We start from the raw sequence: 21,119 nt of genomic DNA, 5'->3' as shown, positions 1-21,119 counted from the left end.
GTTTTCTGATCCATGCCCCTACTGTAAAAAAGAGTATCTGTGACCAACAGATATCTGTATTCCCAGTCATGTGAAATCAATAGATTAGGGCATAATGAATTTATTTCAATTGACTGATATCCTTATGTTAAAATTGTTGCTTGTTGCGTTTATATTTTTGTTCAGTGTAAATACCTCCCATTTAATTTTTATGGTGTCTTTTACAATTTCATAGGCAATGGATGCCTAACATGTTGGCTAAGGCTCCAGTCCACTCCAGTCAGCTAAACTTACCAAAAATAATAAAATGTTCTCTCAAACAGTTGTTACGTAACTTGGTTTCAGTTTGTGTATATCTCTACTCCAAACTCACTAATCTAACCATCTTTACTCTTTAGAGATTTGAGAGTCATAAATGGTCATTTAAGAGCCACAGATGGGGTTTGAGAGCCACAGATGGTGATTTGAGAGCCACAGATGGTGATTTGAGAGCCACAGATGGGGATTTGAGAGCCACAGATGGGGATTTGAGAGCCACAGATGGGGATTTGAGAGCCACAGATGGTACTTTTCGCTGAGAGAAAGAGAGAGAGTTGGAAAACTGGAGTCTGTAATGTCTTCTAGGTGTCTGAGCCTACATAGAGCTGGTGTTCCTTTCTACTGAAGGGGAGGGTAAAGGCTGACACACTGCCATGTCTCTCTCGCTCTCTCTCTCTCACTCACACACACTCTCTCTCCCTCCCTCCCTCACTCTCTCTCTCACAGAAACAAATGCACAGTATGATACAGAGACAGCTCCCATCTTCTCTAGGAGAGATTAACATCTCACTTACTTGTAAACAAGCTCTGGTGACACAGTTAATGAGAGTAAACACATACCTCTCTCTTGGCATGGCTAGCAAGAAATCATGACACTTTCCTTCCGTAAACTGACGATGATGAGACCCTGCCATTGGGCCTCCTCTGTATGCTAATGAGGAGGACGATGAAGGTGATGCTATTGTCTTCCTGTAGATACCAAGGGCATCTGTATTGAGATTCAACAACCTCTCTGTAAATGAAAGCATGACATATTTCCTAGATGACAGCTTTTCCTGACATACTGCCACAAATTTAGAGGAAGATGAATCTTAAACAGGTGTGCTATGTCTTCCATTGTAATTTGAGGGTCTGGCTGGCTAGCAGAGTTAGCTACCTCATGCCATGTGTTTGCCATGACATTTAGCTTTCCTGTCCCCGTTACAAATTAGTAGGTGAGGAGTGTTTGCTAAGCCACCATACACTGTGAAGACCCACAGACACTCCATACAGGGTCAAACTTACAAGAGGCTCAGCCAAGGAGATGCATTTCTGAGAGGTGTGTGTGTGTGTGTGTGTGTGTGTGTGTGAGTGAGTGAGAGAGAAAGATAGTCACAGAGGGTACTGGCTTTCAAGAGCAGACCTGGCTCTCAAGAGAAGACAGGCTATGTGCACACTGCCCACAAAATGAGGTGGAAACCGAGCTGCACTTCCTAACCTCCTGCCCAATGCATGACCATATTAGAGACACATATTTCCCTCAGATTACACAGACCCACAAAGAATTTGAAAACAAATCCAACTTTGATAAACTCCCATATCTACTGGGTGAAATACCACAGTGTGCCATTACAGCAGCAATATTTGTGACTTGTTGTCACAAGAAAAGGGCAACCAGTGAAGAACAAACTCCATTGTAAATACAACCCATATTTATGTTTATTTATTTTCCCTTTTGTACTTGAGCTATTTGCACATCGTTACAACACTGTATATAGATAGACATAATGACATTTGAAATGTATTAATTATTTTGGAACTTCTAAGTGTAATGTTTACTGTTCATGTTTGTTGTTTACTTCACTCTTGTTTATTATCTACTTCACTTGCTTTGGCAATGTTAACACATGTTTTCCATGCCAATAAAGCCCTTCAATTGAAATTGAATTGAGAAAGAGAGAAAGAGAGAGAGAGAGAAAGTGGCAAAGACCCTCAAGAGAACATGAGGCAGTCCCAGTCTCCCTTTAATAAAGTTGATATTTCCTCCCTGTGCTGTAATGGAACCAAACAGGCATTCTGGAGTTCTGCCCTTATTAGGAATGTATCCTGATACTGAGGAAATGTGCTGGAGGGAGAACGCCTAACGATCTGGCAGTAGAGAGTCGCCTCTCATCTGAAACAGATCCCCACCCTGGAATGGTGAATGGGAAATGTCTATCCCTAGACTATGGTTAGGGTCAGGACAGTAGTGTCTCATGACTAGGGAGAACTCTGGGTCCTATATATTCTTGGGTCGTCACTCTTCAGAAATGGATAAACCCGGCCTGTTTCTAAAATGTATCTTCTTAAAATAGGATTTTTAAACCTAATCTTAAAAAGGGGTACATGGGAACATGTGGAACCCATGTTTATGTCTCTGTGTTCAGTATGAAGGAAGTTAGAGGTAGTTTTGGGATTCAATGCAAACTAGCGCTAGCGCAATGACTGGGAGTCTATGGGTAGTAGGATCCATAGGATTCCAGTCGCTGCGCTAACACTAGTTAGCATTGGCTTGTGAAACTACCTCCAACTTCCTTCATACTGAACACAGAGACATAGAAATAGTATCCGAGTTCATCGGACTCTGGGGAAGTAGATAAAGGGCCTCATTGCCAAAATCCCAGAGTAACCCCTTAACCCAGACCATAACCACACAGCTAACCTTATGCCTAACCTTAAATGAAGACCTAAAAGCTCATTTCAGTTTTCATCATGTATTTATATTATAGCCAATTGACTTTTTGGCTGTGGTAACTAGTGACAATCTTATTTTTGGTCAGGAAAATCTAAGTGCACCTCTCATATCTACATCCGCCCTGGGAGGAAAATTTACTCCACCTCAGCCTGTCAGTCCATGAGAAGGATGGGCTATTCTCTATGGAGAGGTGAAAACAAATAAAAGAGATGGTTGAGACTGTCCATAGGGGGAATGTGATACACTGTTAGGGGTTGAAGGCCAAGGCTGGTGGAGAAATTACTGGGATGAATTCAGTTTTTCCTGTTCTCATTCCCGGCCAAACCTTAGGGGAAGGACTTTCTGGATCTGGTAAGCTATTAGCTAACATTACATTCATCCACCAGGACATGTTCAGAGGCAAACCAGACCGTGTCAACATCATCATGTTGATGTGAAATCAGCAGGTCAATAAGGAGACATTACAGAGGGTCAATCAAAAGCACAGGCTTTGTTTATTGACCATTGCACGCAACTTGAACAGGTGAGAATATTTACAGAGACGTAAACAGTCAGTACCTGCGACACTGAGGAAGCACAGTGTGACACACACAGCGAAGTAGCAGTATAAACACATCGGACAGTCTGAAAACACAGAGTACAACAAGCCCCTTTGGTCAGCTACTTCAGACTAGTGTCAACATGTTAATTACAAGTTACCATTCATCGTTCAAAACAATAGAACACATACTGTAAGAACAGTACAGGCAAGGTATAAGGTGACCTATAATGGGTCTTTTTTTTACATTACTTCATATGTTAGTTATAGACTGGTACACAGTCATGATCTTGCTTGATTTCTTTTTTCCTTAAAGTGAAGACGGAGTCAGAGTCAACGGCATGGAAAAGCAAGGAGGCCAATCTCGTTACTCTTGGTTACATAGATCATAACAACCTGTACATCAATGGATACCACCCTTCAGTTCGTGACCTCCGACAGTTTTGACATGACTCCATGAGTTTCTACTAAAAATCATAGTTCACAGGATTCATGTCAATTCCTTCATAACCCCAACAAAAGCCAGTTAAAAACAGCAACACAAACATGACAAATGGAACTTACAAGACAAAATCTAACTCAAACAAAGGTTTCTTAAAAGACAAGTGCAAATGCTGCGCCACCCCGACACTCACCTTATTTCCCTTCTTCAACAAGAATAAACAAAATAGAGGGAAAAAACTATATATAAAATGGTGGGAAGAAAAATCATTTCCTGCACATTGTGGTTTCAAGAGGCTTGATAAAAAAGGAGACCACACGCCGTCAGAGGTTCCTGCACAACAGGAGATAACACTGAGTGGTACACTGCCCTCCTCTACCCCTCCCTCCCCAGGTGCGAAAGTGAATAACATTGAATATAGGTAGAATGTCCACTATTTCTCTCTCTACCTCCCCTTTCCTCTGCTCCTACCCTGTCCCTCTCTTTGTACTTCCCTCTTACTCTGCCCCCCCCCCCCCTGTAATGCTGTCTGGCACAGGGCCTGATTCCATCCACATCAACAGTGCGTCGTCAGGGTGGTGTCCTGTCAACACTTCCTGCTACACCACATTAACAGCCACCACTGATCCCAGACCAGTCACAGAGCAAACCCCCATGTAGCCAAGGAGCTCAAAGGAGCTACTCTGGTACCAGACATCAGCTATAAATCAACCCAGCCCCCATACATTGTAGCGCGAGGCATATAGGATACGTTAGACTCTAATATAACCTATTGTATGATTATTTTACACAAATAAAGTATTGCACACATACAGTTTTCTTCAACTGATCCCTACCAGCCTTTCTCTAAATATCTACTCTGAATCATAGAAACACAGAAATGATTGCTTGAAACACATCTTCATAGCATTTCAAGAAACAATATATATGTCTGTGGTTTTGGATCATTTAAAATCGAAATGTTGTGATTCCAACTGGCCTATTCAAGTTGTTTCTGATAGTATGTACCAATCCTTTGTCAAGTCATACAGTACCAGGGACAATATAGTCAATAACTCAAGGCAGTTAACAGTTGAACTGAGGTCCACTACATAGTGTAGCTGCAGCACCTCAACAATGTTTGACATGGACATACTCAGGCCATTTCCATAAATAATCCAAACAAGGAAATTCGATTTGAAATAGAATGGAATAAGAAATGAATGTTTATCCAGATAAATAAGCAGATTAGATCCTTAATTATGAGCTACTGTAACATGTTCCCTCTACTACTCCTGTAACTAAAGCAGATAGATCTTAGCCAATAGGAAGCAAGGACTTAGCCCAGATAGAAGTACACACTCGGTTTGATTTGAGTAACATTTCAATCCCTAATGTCAAATATACACCATATTACACGTGAATAGTATTAGAATTAGTGAAAACGAGGAAGTAGCTAAAGTACTTGTAGTATGTTGCAAAATACATCAAGTTTTTTCAGGCTGCCTGCACTCAATTTTCATCAAATGTCAATGGAGGAGGAATGGCACCAACTTTCACCATACGGGAGATCTAGAACTCGTACTCGAAACGACAGCCCTTCTTTCTGCTTCTGTGGTGAGTGACATCAGCTTCTAAAAGAAGGTGTCAAACCCTCCCAAAGTCACAGTCTGAGGTCATTGTGGGAGATCCAAGACTTGTGCTAGGTTACACAGAGCGAGCTGAATTACATTGTTAGCTTGGTTGAACCAGGCTAGAACATCTTTAACTATCTACAGAGCAATGGCTCAAAACGCAGGCAGCCTGTCACCCGTAGAGAGGTCGCCACCCAGTGGACGGAGGAGTGTATCACTTCTAAAAAGGGAACATAAACTAGTGGTCACTCAGGCACTTGATTCTAACCGTATGCATAGCAACACAATGCAATGCCGAGCCACTAAGTCAGCCAGCATCTCTTGGATCACACAGAGAAGGCAGCAACATTCAGAATCAGACCCCAAAACAGGGCTACAAAACTCAGTCAGCCCCTCGACCTCCCCACGCATTAAAAAAAAACAACGGTATTATGCACCCTGTGATACAGAGACAAATGGTATTAGCTAAGCTAGCTGTTGCACTGTGACCTCCACATACAGACTAATGCATGCGTATAGACCACGCTGCAGCGCTACGGTGAGCAGATTGCCACGTGATTTCAGTGTGGTCCTGTTAGAAGACAAACTGAGAAAAGACATCGGTTTAACCGAATCAAAAGAAAAGGAAACATGAAAAAGTAATTCATATTATAATGATAGCGACAGGAGTAGAAATGAACAAAGAATAATGAGGTAGACATGGATTAACCACTTGAGAAATTCAAAGAGGAGAGGCAGTGGGTGAGAGAGAAAGAGATGAGGAGCAGTATGAGAGAAGAGGAGAGAGAGAGAGACAGAGAGAGACCAGTCTCTTGCTGATCTTAGTTGATCTAATTCCTGCAGCCTGCGGGGGAGCAGGACGTAGAGTGAATTGGTCATCTGGCTAGCTGGCCTCTCTTTCGCCTCACATCCGCATACGGTGTCGTGGGTCGCCGAGCGGGGGCTCGGAGTCGTCCATGGGCAGGACCAGACGAGTACCCCTCATCACCAGCTCGTGGTCCCCGTACGTCAGCTCGCGGTCCAGGTCGTCAGCGGAGATGACGGCGGAGGTGGTGCCCGCGGGACCGGCACTGGTGTGGGCGCCGCTGGCGTCTGTGCTCACAGTGATGTCACCGTAGGTCAGGCTGATGTCCCCGTCAGTCAGGATGAGGTCGGAGTCGTCGTCCTTCAGCTGGCACTCGTTCTGGTGGCAGGAAAGAAACATTTCTAAATAGGTTAAAACTAGATGACATTCTGATTATGACGGTTCTCACTAATCAAATACTCCTGCTATAACTGAACTAATGCTTTAGCTTTGATGAAATCAGCAACTCTTCATTTGCGTTCATTCAAATATACACTATCCGCTGTGATACTCATTAAAACAAAGATGAAAACACTTCCTCACTAGATGTCATCACTATTACCATAATCCCCCTAACAGGGTCACAGGGTTAATAGGAACACATGGTTTTGTGGGGCCTGACCTCATAGGCCTGTGGGCTGGTGAGACATCTGGCCAGCGGTCCACAGCAGGCAGGCATGGTGACGGTGAGTGGGGGGCCACTGTGGGTCAGGATGGGCTTCAGGTAGCTGGAGAGGGCGTAGAGTCAAGGCCTCAACTGTGTCACATAGTAACAAAACAAACTGCTCAAATATGTAATGGGAGACTTACTATAGGGGAACCATCCGCCTCTGCTTCAGTGCACCACTGCTGTAGGCTAGTATGTTATTGCAGTAGTTACACACACACACACACACACACACACACACACTTTGGTTATGAAGGACAAATCATGATTTAATACACTGGATAGAGAACATAAAAGCTTTGTCTGTGAAATGAATATCGGTCACTGGAGCACCGTCTGCTGTGAGCGGACGGGAGTGACATCAAAGGATACTTGTGGTCAAAGTTGTACCAGATCCTGAAGAGCCAGGCACTCTCGTGTTTGGTGCTCCGCCGCTCTGATCCCTCTGTCATGCTCATCTGACCAGACACACAAGACTGATACAGCGATCCACTCAAAACAAGACGATTACAGCATTCAAGTCAAATAACTCAACTTTCAGAGTCTTAATACTCACTGTGTTATCTGCGTCCGAATCGACTCCAACACTGTTAGAAACGCAGGTACACATAAATGAGTGGACCAGATCCCAGAAGATCATATTGAGGACAGACAACCTTATGTGCTTTGTGTATCCTCGATTAGAATAAACATCAATTCAACAAAGGTACCGTTTGAAGGCAACAACAATAAATAGGCAGAGACCAACACCGAAATCCCCTAACCTTTGACCCCCTGTGGTGGACCTACCGTATGTGCTGGCAGGAGAGCATCTGAGTGGTTCCCCCTCCACAGACCCACACGGTGAAGAAGACGATGAGGAGGGTGGTGGTGAACATCATCTGACGGGCGTACGTAGCCGTGTCCCGGATGGAAAGGGCAAAGGTCATTGCTCCGCGCAGACCTGTGGAGGACAAATCATTGGTCACACACATATTATTGCGGGTGTAGTGAAATGCTTGTGGATAATGTAAGAAATAACACACACAAAAACAAAATACTTCAAAGTTGCTTGGAAGCCTGGATTCTTCTGGAAACAAGGAGGGGTAATACTGTGTGTGTGTGTGTGTCTCCACAAGTAATATCACTTAAACATTAAACATTTTATGTACAGTCTTGGACAAAAGTTTTGAGAATGACACAAATATTAATTTTCAAAGTCTGCTGCTTCAGTGTCTTTAGATATTTTTGTCAGATGTTACTATGGAATACTGAAGTATAATGACAAGCATTTCATAAGTGTCAAAGGCTTTTATTGACAATTACATGAAGTCGATGCAAAAAGTCAATATTTGCAGTGTTGACCCTTCTTTTTCAAGACCTCTGCATCCGCCCTGGCATGCTGTCAATTAACTTCTGGGTCATATCCTGACTGATGGCAGCCCATTCTTGCATTATCAATGTTTGCAGTATGTGGGTTTTTGTTTGTCCACCCACCTCTTGAGGATTGACCACAAGTTCTCAATGGGATTAAGGTCTGGGGAGTTTCCTGGCCATGGACCCAAAATATCGATGTTTTGTTCCCCGAGCCACTTAGTTATCACTTTTGCCTTATGGCAAGGTGCTCCATCATGCTAAAAAAGGCATTGTTCGTCACCAAACTATTCCTGGATAGTTGGGAGAAGTTGCTCTCAGAGGATGTGTTGGTACCATTCTTTATTCATGGCTGTGTTCAAAATTGTGAGTGAGCCCACTCCCTTGGCTGAGAAGCAACCCCACACACGAATGGTCTCAGGATACTTTACTGTTGGCATGACAGGACTGATGGTAGCGCTCACCTTGTCTTCTCCGGACAAGCTTTTTTCCAGATGCCCCAAACAATCGGAAAGGGGATTCATCAGAGAAAATGACTTTACCCCAGTCCTCAGCAGTCCTATCCCTGAACCTGTTGCAGAATATCCGTCTGTCCCTGATGTTTTTCTGGAGAGAAGTGGCTTCTTTGCTGCCCTTCTTGACACCAGGCCATCCTCCAAAAGTCTTCCCCTCACTGTGCATGCAGATGCACTCACACCTGCCTGCTGCCATTCCTGAGCAAGCTCTGTACTGGTGTTGCCCCGATCCCACAGCTGAATCAACTTTAGGAGACGGTCCTGGCGCTTGCTGGACTTCCTTGGGCGCCCTGAAGCCTTCTTCACAACAATTGAACCACTCTCCTTGAAGTTCTTGATGATCCGATAAATGGTTGATTTAGGTGCCTTCTTTTTTTTGTGCCCTTTTTTCTCCCCAATTTCATGGTATCCAATTAGTTACGGTCTTGTCTCATCGCTGCAATTCCCGTACGGACTCGGGAGAGGAGAAGGTCGAGAGCCATGCGTCCTCTGAAACACAACCCAACCAAGCCGCACTGCTTCTTGACACAACGCACATCCAACCCGGAAGCCAGCCGCACCAATGTGTCAGAGGAAGGAAGGAGGAGAAAATACCAGGTCAGCGTGCACTGCGCCAGGCCCGCCACAGGAGTCGCTAGTGCGCGATGAGACAAGGATTTCCCTGCTGGCCAAACCCTCCTTAACCCGGACGATGCTGGGCCAATTGTGCGTGGCCCCATGGACCTCCCGGTCGTGGCCGGCTGCGACAGAGCCTGGGCTCGAACCCAGAATCTCTGGTGGCACAGCCTTAGACCACTGCGCCACCTGGGAGGCCCCTTAAGTGCAATCTTACTGGTAGCAATATCCTTGCCTGTGAAGCCCTTTTTGTGCAAAGAAATTATGGCGGAACGTGTTTACTTGCAGGTAACCATGGTTGACAGAGGAAGAACAAGCACCACCCTCCTTTTGAAGCTTCCAGTCTGTTATTCGAACTCAATCAGCATGACAGGGTGATCTCCAGCTTTATCCTCGCCAACACTCACACCTGTGTTAACAAGAGAATCACTGACATGATATCAGCTGGTCCTTTTGTGGCAGGGCTGAAATTCAGTATAAATATATTTGGAGGGATTCAGTTCATTTGCATGGCAAAGAGGGACTTTGCAAATTAATTGCAATTCATCGGATCACTCTTCATAACATTCTGGAGTATATGCAAATTGACATCATACAAACTGAGGCAGCAGACTTTGTGAAAATGAATATTTGTGTCATTCTCAAAACTTTTGGCCACGACTGTACAGTACCAGTCAAAGGTTTGGACGCACCTACTCATTCCAGGGTTTTCCTTTATTTTTTACTATTTTCTACATTGTAGAATAATAGTGAAGACATCAAAACTATGAAATAACACATACGGAGTATCCAGTAACCAGTGTTAAACAAATCAAAATATATTTTATATTTGAGATTCTTCAAAGTAGCCCTCCTTTGCCTTGATGACAGCTTTGCAGACTCTTGGGATTTTCTCAACCAACTTCATGAGGAAGTCACCTGGAACGCAGTTAAAAATGTATTTGTGGAATTTCTTTCCTTCTTAATTAATGTGTTTGAGCCAGTTGTCTTGTGGCTAGGTAGGGGTGGTATACAGAATATAGCCTTATTTGGTAAAAGACCAAGTCCATATTACGGCAAGAAATGACAGTCCATCATTACTTTAAGATATGAAGGTCAGTCAATACAGAACATTTAAGAGCAGTCACAAAACCCATCAAGTGGTATGATGAAACTGGTTCTCATGAGGACCGCCACAGGAAAGGGAAACCCAGAGTTACCTCTGCTGCAGAGGATATGTTCATTAGAGTTACCAGCCTCAGAAGCTGCAGGCCAAATAAATGCTTCACAGAGTTCAAGTAACAGCCACACCTCAACATCAACTGTTCAGAGGAGACTGCATGAATCAGGCCTTCATGGTCAAATTGCACAACTAAAAGGACCCTACTCTGTCTTTGTGGGACGCAGAGTAGGTGAACGGATGATCTCTGCATGTGTGGTTCCCACCGTGAAGCATGGAGGTGGTGTGATGGTATGGGGGTGCTTTGCTCGTGACACTGTCAGTGATTAATTTAGACTTCAAGGCACTTAAACAACATGGCTACCACAGCATTTTGCAGCGATACGCCATACCATCTGGTTTGCTCTTAGTGGGACTATCATTTGTTTTTCAACAGGACAATGACCCAACAGGCTGTGTAAGGGCTATTTGATCAAGGAGCATAATGAAGTGCTGCATCAGATGACCTGGCTTACACAATGAGATGGTTTGGGATGAGTAGACAAGTGCTCAGCATATGTGGGAACTCCTTCAAGACTGTTGGAAAAACATTCATTATGAAGCTGATTGAGAGAAAGCCAAGAGTGTGCAAAGCTGTCATCAAGGCAAAGGGTGGCTACTTTGAAGAGTCTAAATATATTTTGATTTGTTTAACACTTTTTTGGTTACTACATGCTTCCACATGTGCTATTTCATAGCATTTAATGTCTTCACTATTATTCTACAATGTAGAAAATAGTAAAAAATTAAGAAAACCCCTTGAATAAGTAGGTGTGTCCAAACTTTTGACTGGTATTGTATATAACTGTGGCTGATATTTCATCCCCAGAAACTGGATAGAAAGGGATAGCTTATTTTACTTCGCACGCCTTTTCTCTTCAAGTAAATACAAAGTTATTTATTCTGGTGACTGAACGTAAGCTGCAATTTATGAGAAAAGAAAATGACAAACTGTGGCGCCAGATCTCTGTCTGACCACGTCACACACTGTACCAGCAAACATCATCATGTGTTGGAAGTTGGAGCTGATCTTGTTCCTGCGTCCCAGGTTGAGCAGAAAGGACAGGGGGTAGATGTTGGCTGCTCTTCCCAAGAACACTGCCAGCTGGGAGGGGAACACTGTCAAGGAGGCCTCCAAACAGTCCAGAGAAACAAAGATACCCCTCCAGTCTACTGAATATTTGCAATCTTACCATGACCTTTCTGGTTTCACCAACTTTACATGCAAAAAACTCCACATGAACTCCCTACAGTGCTACTAAATCAAAAGTTGAACATTAATTGAAGTATTATAGTTTTGAGTAAAGATACGAAAGCCCCGACAATGAAGGTGGGGTTGAAGATGTGGTTCTTGAAGGTGAACAGCGCCAGACCCATGTAGGAGAAGATGAAATTCTCCGCCAGGAAGTTCAGCAGCTCAAACAACTACAGGACAACACAAAAACAACCTTTCAGGGACAGTGACGGAACATCAATATTTAGCCAATGACATTGCTGTCCAGAGTAGCTTGCCCGTAAATAACTGCAATGGTAAACGTTGTCCTCACCTGTTTGGTCCTCTCCTGGGACTCAGGGGACAGGTTGTTGAAGGTGTAGTGAGCCTGAGTGATCCCACAGAACAGCACTGCCACCACACCTGCACACACAACATCAACCAGACACATCCACATCGTGATTAACCGTAATAAGCTGGGTGATGAAAAATAACCTGTGGGGTGGGACCATGACCTGAGTGTAGCTTTGCGGTAAGATGAGGGTTCACCTGTGAAGCCACAGGCCTCAGCCATTAAGAAGGTGCTCCAGGACATGAGGAAGAAGAGAGCCGTCTCCAGGAGATGGAAGTCTCTCAGCTTAGTGAACTTAGTGACGTGAGGAGAACAGTCAAGGAGAAAATACCACATGAAACACTGCACTGACATTAGGAACACCTGCTATTTCCGTGACATAGACTGACCAGGTGAATCCCGGTGAAAGCTATGATTCCTTATTGATGTCACTTGTTAAATCCACTTCAAAATCAGTGTTGATGAAGGGAAGGAGACAGGTTAAAGAAGGATTTCTAAGCCTCCAGACATGGACTGTGTATGTGTGCCATTCAGAGGGCGAATGGGCAAGACAAAATATTTGAGCTCCTTTGAACAGGGGTATGGTAGTAGGTGCCAGGCGCACTGTTTTGAGTGTGTCAAGAACTGCAACGCTGCTGGGTTTTCACCCTCAATAGTTTCCTGTGTGTATCAAGAACGGTCCACCACCCAAAGGACATCCAGCCAACTTGACACAACTGTGGGAAGCATTGGAGTCAAAATGGAACAGCATCACAGTGGAACACTTGAAACCTGTTTAGGGCAACTCAATACTGGGAAGGTGTTCCTAATGTTTATACACTTAGTGTATACACTACACAACTCACTATACACCAGCTATTGCCACCATGGCAGAGATGGAGAAGAATGGCTCAGAGAGCATGGCCAACTCTCAGTTCCCACAATTCATGGAGGAAGGGAAAATTGCAGTGAACTAGTTTTGAAATAGAAGAAGGCAGTTATCTGTTTTGCTTAGTTTTTTAAAAAGAGAAGCTTAGAGATTTAAGTTTAACAAGCAAGTTGATAATACCAAAAAACATAACTTCATACATTCTAATACAAGAACAAAAGCATTTCCATTGGTTTCTAACCTGGATGTGATTGCTATATCAATCGATATATTTCTAGACACTCAAATCACACAGGAAGTATATCACTGCGTAAAGGATATGAGGGCTGTCATGACCCCGGTGGCCACCCCCAGGGCGAAGGATCCACTGAAAACACCCAGGAACACCCCGAAGGACTTCAACATGGCCATCACCTCAAAGGTGTGACTGTTGTCCCCCTCCGGCTGGTATGCCACGATGGACCTGGTACAAACACAGTCAATATTAGAAAAGGTACAACAGAACAGTTCAGGTGCCCTATGTGGGTGGATGAAGTGTTATAAGGCTGGAAATGAAATACCGGTATGTACTGTAGCATTTCTGGAGCCTAGAAAGAAATGTGCTTTGCTTGCAGAATACTTAAAGAAAACATGGATAATTTGGAAAATGACAGAACTAGAGAGCTGCTTTATAATGTGCTTTCATCCTGAGAAGGTTGAAAGTCTTGAATAATCTGCAAACCATTGATATCAGAACCAAGGTATGGTATATTCCTACAGACCTGGGGAGGGCTTAATCCTAGTGGTCCCCATAACTGATGATCAGACGGATCCTAGTGGTCCCCATAACTGATGATCAGAACGATCCTAGTGGTCCCCATACCTGATGATCAGACCGATCCTAGTGGTCCCCATACCTGATGATCAGACCGATCCTAGTGGTCCCCATACCTGATGATCAGACCGATCCTAGTGGTCCCCATACCTGATGATCAGACCGATCCTAGTGGTCCCCATACCTGATGATCAGACCGATCCTAGTGGTCCCCATAACTGATGATCAGACCGATCCTAGTGGTCCCCATAACTGATGATCAGACCGATCCTAGTGGTCCCCATAACTGATGATCAGACCGATCCTAGTGGTCCCCATAACTGATGATCAGACCGATCCTAGTGGTCCCCATACCTGATGATCAGAACGATCCTAGTGGCCAGAGACTACATTGTATAGTACTAGTACTACCGTTTGCATGCCCAGTCTGTTTGAAGTGCAGATGTATCTCTTAGGCAAATACGTTGTGGCTTGCTTTCATAGTTTCATATGGAAATCAATAAGGAATGATGAGATTGTACTACAGTATGTAAATATTTGTGTATGGACATCTGCTAGTAAGTACTGTACGTGATGCAACTATTTTAGTAGCAATGTGCTATGCTAGAGGGTTCTATGGGAATTCCAGCTACCAAGTTAGATCCATCTTCAGGTATTCCAGCTACCAAGTTAGATCCATCTTCAGGTATTCCAGCTACCAAGTTAGATCCATCTTCAGGTATTCCAGCTACCAAGTTAGATCCATCTTCAGGTATTCCAGCTACCAAGTTAGATATATCTTCAGGTATTCCAGCTAACAAGTTAGATACATCTTCAAGTATTCCATCTACCAAGTTAGATACATCTTCAAGTATTCCATCTACCAAGTTAGATACATCTTCAAGTATTCCATCTACCAAGTTAGATACATCTTCAAGTATTCCATCTACCAAGTTAGATACATCTTCAAGTATTCCATCTACCAAGTTAGATACATCTTCAAGTATTCCATCTACCAAGTTAGATACATCTTCAAGTATTCCATCTACCAAGTTAGATACATCTTCAAGTATTCCATCTACCAAGTTAGATACATCTTCAAGTATTCCATCTACCAAGTTAGATACATCTTCAAGTATTCCATCTACCAAGTTAGATACATCTTCATGTATTCCATCTACCAAGTTAGATACATCTTCAAGTATTCCATCTACCAAGTTAGATACATCTTCAAGTATTCCATCTACCAAGTTAAATACATCTTCATGTATTCCATCTACCAAGTTAGATACATCTTCAAGTATTCCATCTACCAAGTTAGATACATCTTCAAGTATTCCATCTACCAAGTTAGATACATCTTCAAGTATTCCATCTACCAAGTTAAATACATCTTCATGTATTCCATCTACCAAGTTAGATACATCTTCAAGTATTCCATCTACCAAGTTAGATACATCTTCAAGTATTCCATCTACCATGTTAGATACATCAATCCTTAAGAACTTTGTCAGAAACACTTCAACAGCTTTTTATTCAATTCAAACTGGAGGAACTATTAGGCCTAGATTTTGAAACTGGTAAAATATGGGGAACCACTCGTGAAAGATTAGCTGAATCTTGGAATTAGTGATGTTAGATAACATGTCAAAATCCAAATGGAGTCAATGGAATGGAAACCACTTGGTTTTATGTGCTTGATACCATTGACTCCAGTACAGCCATTATTATGAGCCGTCCTAACCTCAGCAGCCTCCACTGGACGTAACAACAAACTTGTATCACCCAAACAGCAAATCACCTGAATTTCATACCACCAGATCTGGGATGCAGTTTGAATTGGTGCATCAAGATTTTCCCTAATGCATACCTCTGGATCTAATATGGGCTCAATACTCAAAACCTTTAGGTTCTGCAAACACCTGACGAACTTTGATTTGAGTGAACTATCCCTTTCTGGGTTGTACTTGTGCTGTGGTTCATATCTGCTATCTGGAGTGTAATGGTTGGTAATTTGCCGTGTGTGTTCTAACGACGCAAAACGAAACCACTGCAAAAGCACTGGGCTAGCACACCAGCTCAGGGGAGTGTCTCGCATCCCCGGCACACCCTCTACCCACTGACTGGCTCCAGGGGCGTGCCGCACCCCCACACTGAGCCAACCATAACACAACCAAATTCTGAAATATTAAGAGTTCCCGGCAGAGGGAATGTAGTGGTTAGGGTTACCAAAAGGTCAGCCTCACACATTCCACAGTATTAATACTAGGCTTGTTATTGGTATAGTGCCAGGTCACACACAGGAAAATCCATACCAACAAGTTGTTCGAGGGTGTCTGTGTGCGCATGTCCATGAACCTGTGTGGGTGTGTAGGCTAAACGCCCCCTTACCCTGCACAAATTATATATATATTTTTAAATAAATAAAAAATACAGTTTCAAAGCACATCTGTTGAAATATGAGATTTGTCAGCCAAAGAGTCACAACAATGGATCGCAAAGACAAACACAAAACCTCACAACGTGAGTGTGTACATACAGGCGCAGACAGACAGACGGTAGACAGGTGGGTCAGGTTAAGAAGGAGGACTCACGAGGACAGCACCACGGCCACGGCGTCATTGAGAACGCTCTCTCCAAACAGCAGAACGTACAGATCCACGTCCACCTGCAGCTCGTTGAAGATGGCCAGCACCGTCACTGCAGGACGAGAGACACAGTAACCACCTTTAGACTGTCTACAGAATGGCACAATGACATGCAGATGGACCCCCAAGACCACATTCTAGAATGTAAGACGGGCAACATATAGTTGGCAACATTCTACTAAAAATAACCACAAATAGAGCCCTATAGGTTAGAAATCATTGGTGGTGTCTACATCAGCCTATGCTATATTCCACAACTCACATTTTCCCAGTCACTGAAATAATTAGCGGCAGTGCATGTTTTTGCAGCTTGTGAATCAGGAAATCGTCCCTTTAAATAACTATGTCTGACTAGGTATATTACTAGTGAAGCAAGCGGTTGACCATTATGTAGTGTACTAAAGTGGTGACTGAGGTGAACGGGGTCTGTACCGGGGTCAGTAGCAGAGACAATGGCTCCAAACAACAGGCAGTCAGTGAAGAAGAAGTCCCCGTCAAGCTGTCCCACTTGCTTCATCAGCGTGACACAGCCGTACATCAGTAACCTGTACAGAGATCGAGATCATACTACTTCAGCTGAGCATTTCTCTGACATGACACACAAAACCCTAAAGGTGCATAAACACACAGATGTAATGGGTACATGTATAATACAGGGTGTGAACTCACCCAATGATGAAACATGATATGACTGTTCCCAGAAAGGCATAGGCTAGGATGGATCCCATGTTCCTGAAGAAATGTCTCTGGGAGATAGAATTAGATGAAGGATTAGGCCTAAATATTACCCAAGAACAAATCAACAGTGATTTAACTATCATTTAAAGCTGCAATATGTAACTTTTGGGGCGACCTGACCAAATTCACATGGAAATGCGTGTTATAGATCTGTCATTATCATTGAAAGCAAGTCTAAGAAGTGGTAAATCCTGTTCAGTGACCACTATTTCTATGCTCCCCATATTTAAGTTTAGTTTTTGCATCTTTTACTTTTGGTACACCAGCTTTAAACATCTGAAAATACAATATTTGTGGTTATGGAAAATATTTTTAACTACGGTTTAGATGGTACAATGATTATCTACACTATACTTGCTTGTTTGTTTTATCACAAACTGGAATTAGGCAAACTGTTAGCATTTTAGAAACCAGGAAATGGCAGAGCGATTTCTGCATAGAGCATCTTTAAACAACTAACTACATGTCTTACCCTCTTCAGACTGTAGCCGGCATGGAAGATAATGGGGGGCAGGAGGATGTTAAAGAACACTTCAGGGTCAAAGGTCACCTATAGAAAAGAGGAAAAACACAAGAGGGATTGTATTACATGACTGAACTGTAGTCTCCCACTGACTATGGAGGACTACAACTAATAAAACCTGTTATTATTAGTTTGAATCTAATTATAACTACCTGTAATAATAACTAACAAGGGTTCTAAATCCCTTTTCAATTGTGTTGATGGATGAAAATAGCGCTAGTTGTTATGTTTGTTAATCTAATGTCCTACGGTTAGGCCTAGTTCTGATCAAGCCTCTTTAGGCTGACATCAACTCTAAGTCCTAAATGGCATCAAGGAAAGGTTTATTTTCTCTGATCAGGTGACAGTGTTTGCATAGAACAGAGTAGTGCTCTGTAGGCTACCTCAGGACATGACTGATTACATATGCTATGCTCCGAGTTAGACAGTCTCATGAGTGTGTGTCAGACAGTGAGTAAGTGTGGAAAATGTCTAGGGAAAGATTGAGAATGAAATATGTCAACAAAGGCCACCTACTTTCCTGATTCGTACTAAGCCTCCCAAACAGCACTTCAGATATGAAGAAACACTTTCAGACAACAACCATGCCATCTGTAAGCACCCACTGTTTTGGTCAGTCAAGCCATTCATGTGCATCACATTAACGAGGAACACATCTGTTTGGGACTCTACCTTGCGAAGCATCTCGTTGTCTTGTACATCATTGATCTCAGAGGGGCTGATCTCACCCTTCAGACTGTACTCATAGAACTTGCCACTGACGTTGACGAGCAGTGTGGGCGGGCTGGCGTTGACATGGCAACTGAGGGTGACGTTACTAATGTCACGGGGTACGTGGATACCATAGCGCAGGACCACCCCAACCAGCACACCTGGAGGGAGAGAGAGGGAACAGAGGGTGAACAAACACAGAATTGCACCTATGAAAGCCCCTACAGTACATGCCACAAGGCAACCCCTGCTAACTGGATTCACAGTTGTCCTCTCCACCCTTAAAGCTGGTACAGCAGCACCTTGTGAATTGTAAATAAATAACCAGGTAACAGGCTTCAGGGAAGTGCATGGTGTGTAGTAGAGAGTACAACACTAAACTACAGTAAAAGACTGAAGCAAGTTGGACCTTCCTGGGTGAATAACACAGAACGGTATGTATGGGGTTTAGTGCATGCACACAGTCGCATAACTGATCAGGCATGAATATTGTTTCCCAACAACAGAGATGTACACTGAACAAAAATATAAACGCAACAGGTAAAGTGCTGGTCCCATGTTTCATGAGCTGAAATAAAAGCTCCCAGAAATGTTCCATACGCACATAAAGCATATTTCTCTCAAATCTTGTGCACAAATTAGTTTACATTCCTGTTAGTGAGCATTTCTCCTTTGCCAAGATAATCCATACACCTAACAGATGTAGCATATCAAGATGCTAAATAAAAATAATGATCATTACACAGGTGCACCTTGTGCTGGGGACAATAAAATTGTGCCGTTTTGTAACACAACGCCAGATGTCTCAAGTTGAAGGAATGTCCACCAGTGCTGTTGCCAGAGAATGTAATGTTAATTTCTCTACCATAAGCTGCCTCCAATGTCGCTTTAAAGAATTTGGCACTACGTCCAACCGGCCTCACAACCGCAGACCATGTGTAACCACGCCATCCCAGGACCTCCACATCCGGCTTCTTCACCTGCGGGATCGTCGGAGACCAGCCAGCCGGAAAACTGATGAAACTGTGGGTTTGCACAACCAAATCGATTCTGCGTAAACTGTCGGAAACCATCTTAGGGAAGCTCATCTGCATGCTCGTCGTCCTCATCAGGGTCTCGACCTGACTGCAGCTCGGAGTCATAACCGAATTCAGTGAGCAAAAGCTAACATTTGATGGCCACTGGCATGCTGGATAAGTGTGCTCTTCACGGATTAATCCCGGTTTCAACTGTACCGGGCAGATGGCAGACACGTACGTGTATGGTGTCGTGTGGGCAAGAGGTTTGCTGATGTCAACGTTGTGAAGAGTGCCCCATGGTGGCAGTGGGGTTATGGTATGGGCAGGCATAAGCTACGGACGACAAACACAATTGCATTTTATCGAATGGCAATTTGAATGCTGTGAGATACCGTGATGAGATCCTTAGGCCCACTGTCGTGCCACTCAACACCTCGTGTTTCAGCATGATAATGCACGGCCCCATGTCGCAAGGATCTGTACACAATTCCTGGGAGCTGAAAATGTCCCAGTTCTTCCATGGCCAGCATAATCACCAGTCTGGATCAACATGTATGACAGCGTGTTCCAGTTCCCGACAATATCCAGCAACTTCGCACAGCCATTGAAGAGGAACGGGGCAACATTCCACAGGCAACAATCAACAACCTGGTCAAACTCTATGCAAACAAGATGTGTCGCGCTGCATGAGGCAAAAAATGGTGGTCATACCAACTGGTTTTCTGATCCATGCCCCTACTTTAAAAAAAGGTTTCTGTGACCAACAGATATCTGTATTCCCAGTCATGTGAAATCAATAGATTAGCTCCTAATGGATTTATTTCAATTGACTGATTTCCTTCTATGAACTGTAACTCAGTAAAATCTTTGAAATTGTTGCATGTTTAGTTAATATTTCTGTTCAGTATAACATAGTGATACATCCATTCTAGGACTCACATAGACCTAGGCATTATGTTGTCTCTACCGCATCCCTATAGGAATGACAACACTGTCAGCATATTTCCAGGTAATGTTAAAGGAATACTGTGAGAGTTAGCCCTTGTTCTACTTAAGAGTCAGATGAACTCGTGGATACAATTTTTTTATGTCTCTGCGTGCAGTATGGATGAAGTTAGCATTGTCTCGCGAAACTACCGCTAACTAGCGCTAGCGCAATGACTGGAAGTCTACAGGTATATTAGAAATGCTACATAAACATGCAATGACGTGTATAGCTAACTACATAAACAATATGACGGTGAGTAATAACAATATCAATGACATCATGCAGTCTCCTGACAAGTGGGCCTCTCACCCATACTCACCATAGATCATAGCTAGTCCCGTTTCATGCAAAAACCTGAAACGACGGTGCTTGAATAACCAAATAGTTAAAATCGTGAGGGTTAGGAGCATGATGAAAATCAGCAGGTCGGCACTGTCTTGTCTGTGGTTATCTTCAACCTTCCTCTCTGTTACGATGTTCTCCATGGCACTATCCTCTGCCCTGCAAACACTGATGCAGAACGACAAACAGGTTAGAACGGTCAAGGCTAACGTCTTCGACATCTTCCGAGTTGCGTTGACTCTGAATTTATTGTAACCCATGTTGCACATTCAATCTTCAAGATAGTAGCTACGTTGTGGTTATTCAAGGTTTCTAGATATATATTTCATGCGAGATAACTAAGCGGAGACAGCAACAGTAGATTGATGTTTCCCTTCTCTTCGGTGAGGTTTATCGGCGGTTGGCATC

The 21,119-nt window shown here is 43.4% G+C and overlaps 2 protein-coding genes across 2 annotated transcripts in view; both read right to left on the bottom strand.

Annotated features, from left to right (window-relative positions):
- LOC109905130 (four and a half LIM domains protein 1-like) overlaps window positions 1-4,002 on the bottom strand; it is a 27,601-nt gene extending 23,599 nt beyond the window's left edge. Inside the window, exon 1 of the mRNA XM_031790065.1 lies at window positions 3,905-4,002. The gene's annotated coding sequence lies outside the window, so the exon portion shown is untranslated. The remainder of the gene's footprint in view (window positions 1-3,904) is intronic.
- LOC109905127 (sodium/hydrogen exchanger 6-like) lies at window positions 3,198-21,119 on the bottom strand. Its single transcript, XM_020502318.2, has 16 exons — window positions 20,689-21,119; window positions 18,324-18,523; window positions 17,601-17,678; window positions 17,060-17,136; window positions 16,823-16,935; window positions 16,337-16,442; window positions 13,271-13,412; window positions 12,279-12,384; window positions 12,064-12,152; window positions 11,828-11,941; window positions 11,510-11,621; window positions 7,625-7,778; window positions 7,392-7,422; window positions 7,208-7,293; window positions 6,791-6,896; window positions 3,198-6,507 (listed from the first exon to the last, which is right to left on the bottom strand). Exons 1-16 carry the CDS (start codon window positions 20,978-20,980, stop codon window positions 6,229-6,231), a joined length of 2,085 nt encoding a protein of 694 aa, XP_020357907.1. The 5' UTR covers window positions 20,981-21,119; the 3' UTR covers window positions 3,198-6,228.

Source organism: Oncorhynchus kisutch, linkage group LG15 (assembly GCF_002021735.2).
Source record: "Oncorhynchus kisutch isolate 150728-3 linkage group LG15, Okis_V2, whole genome shotgun sequence".
Classification (NCBI taxonomy): domain Eukaryota; kingdom Metazoa; phylum Chordata; class Actinopteri; order Salmoniformes; family Salmonidae; genus Oncorhynchus; species Oncorhynchus kisutch.
This window is presented reverse-complemented; position numbering and strand designations above follow the sequence as displayed.

Excerpts from the sequence above, each read along its gene's own strand:
- LOC109905127 (XM_020502318.2), bottom strand. The coding sequence starts at position 20,980 with ATGTGCAACATGGGTTACAATAAATTCAGAGTCAACGCAACTCGGAAG. Across the intron at positions 17,679-18,323 it reads ACAACGAGATGCTTCGCAAG|GTGACCTTTGACCCTGAAGT; the intron begins GTAGAGTCCCAA and ends TCTTTTCTATAG. Across the intron at positions 6,508-6,790 it reads CCAGCCCACAGGCCTATGAG|AACGAGTGCCAGCTGAAGGA; the intron begins GTCAGGCCCCAC and ends TCCTGCCACCAG.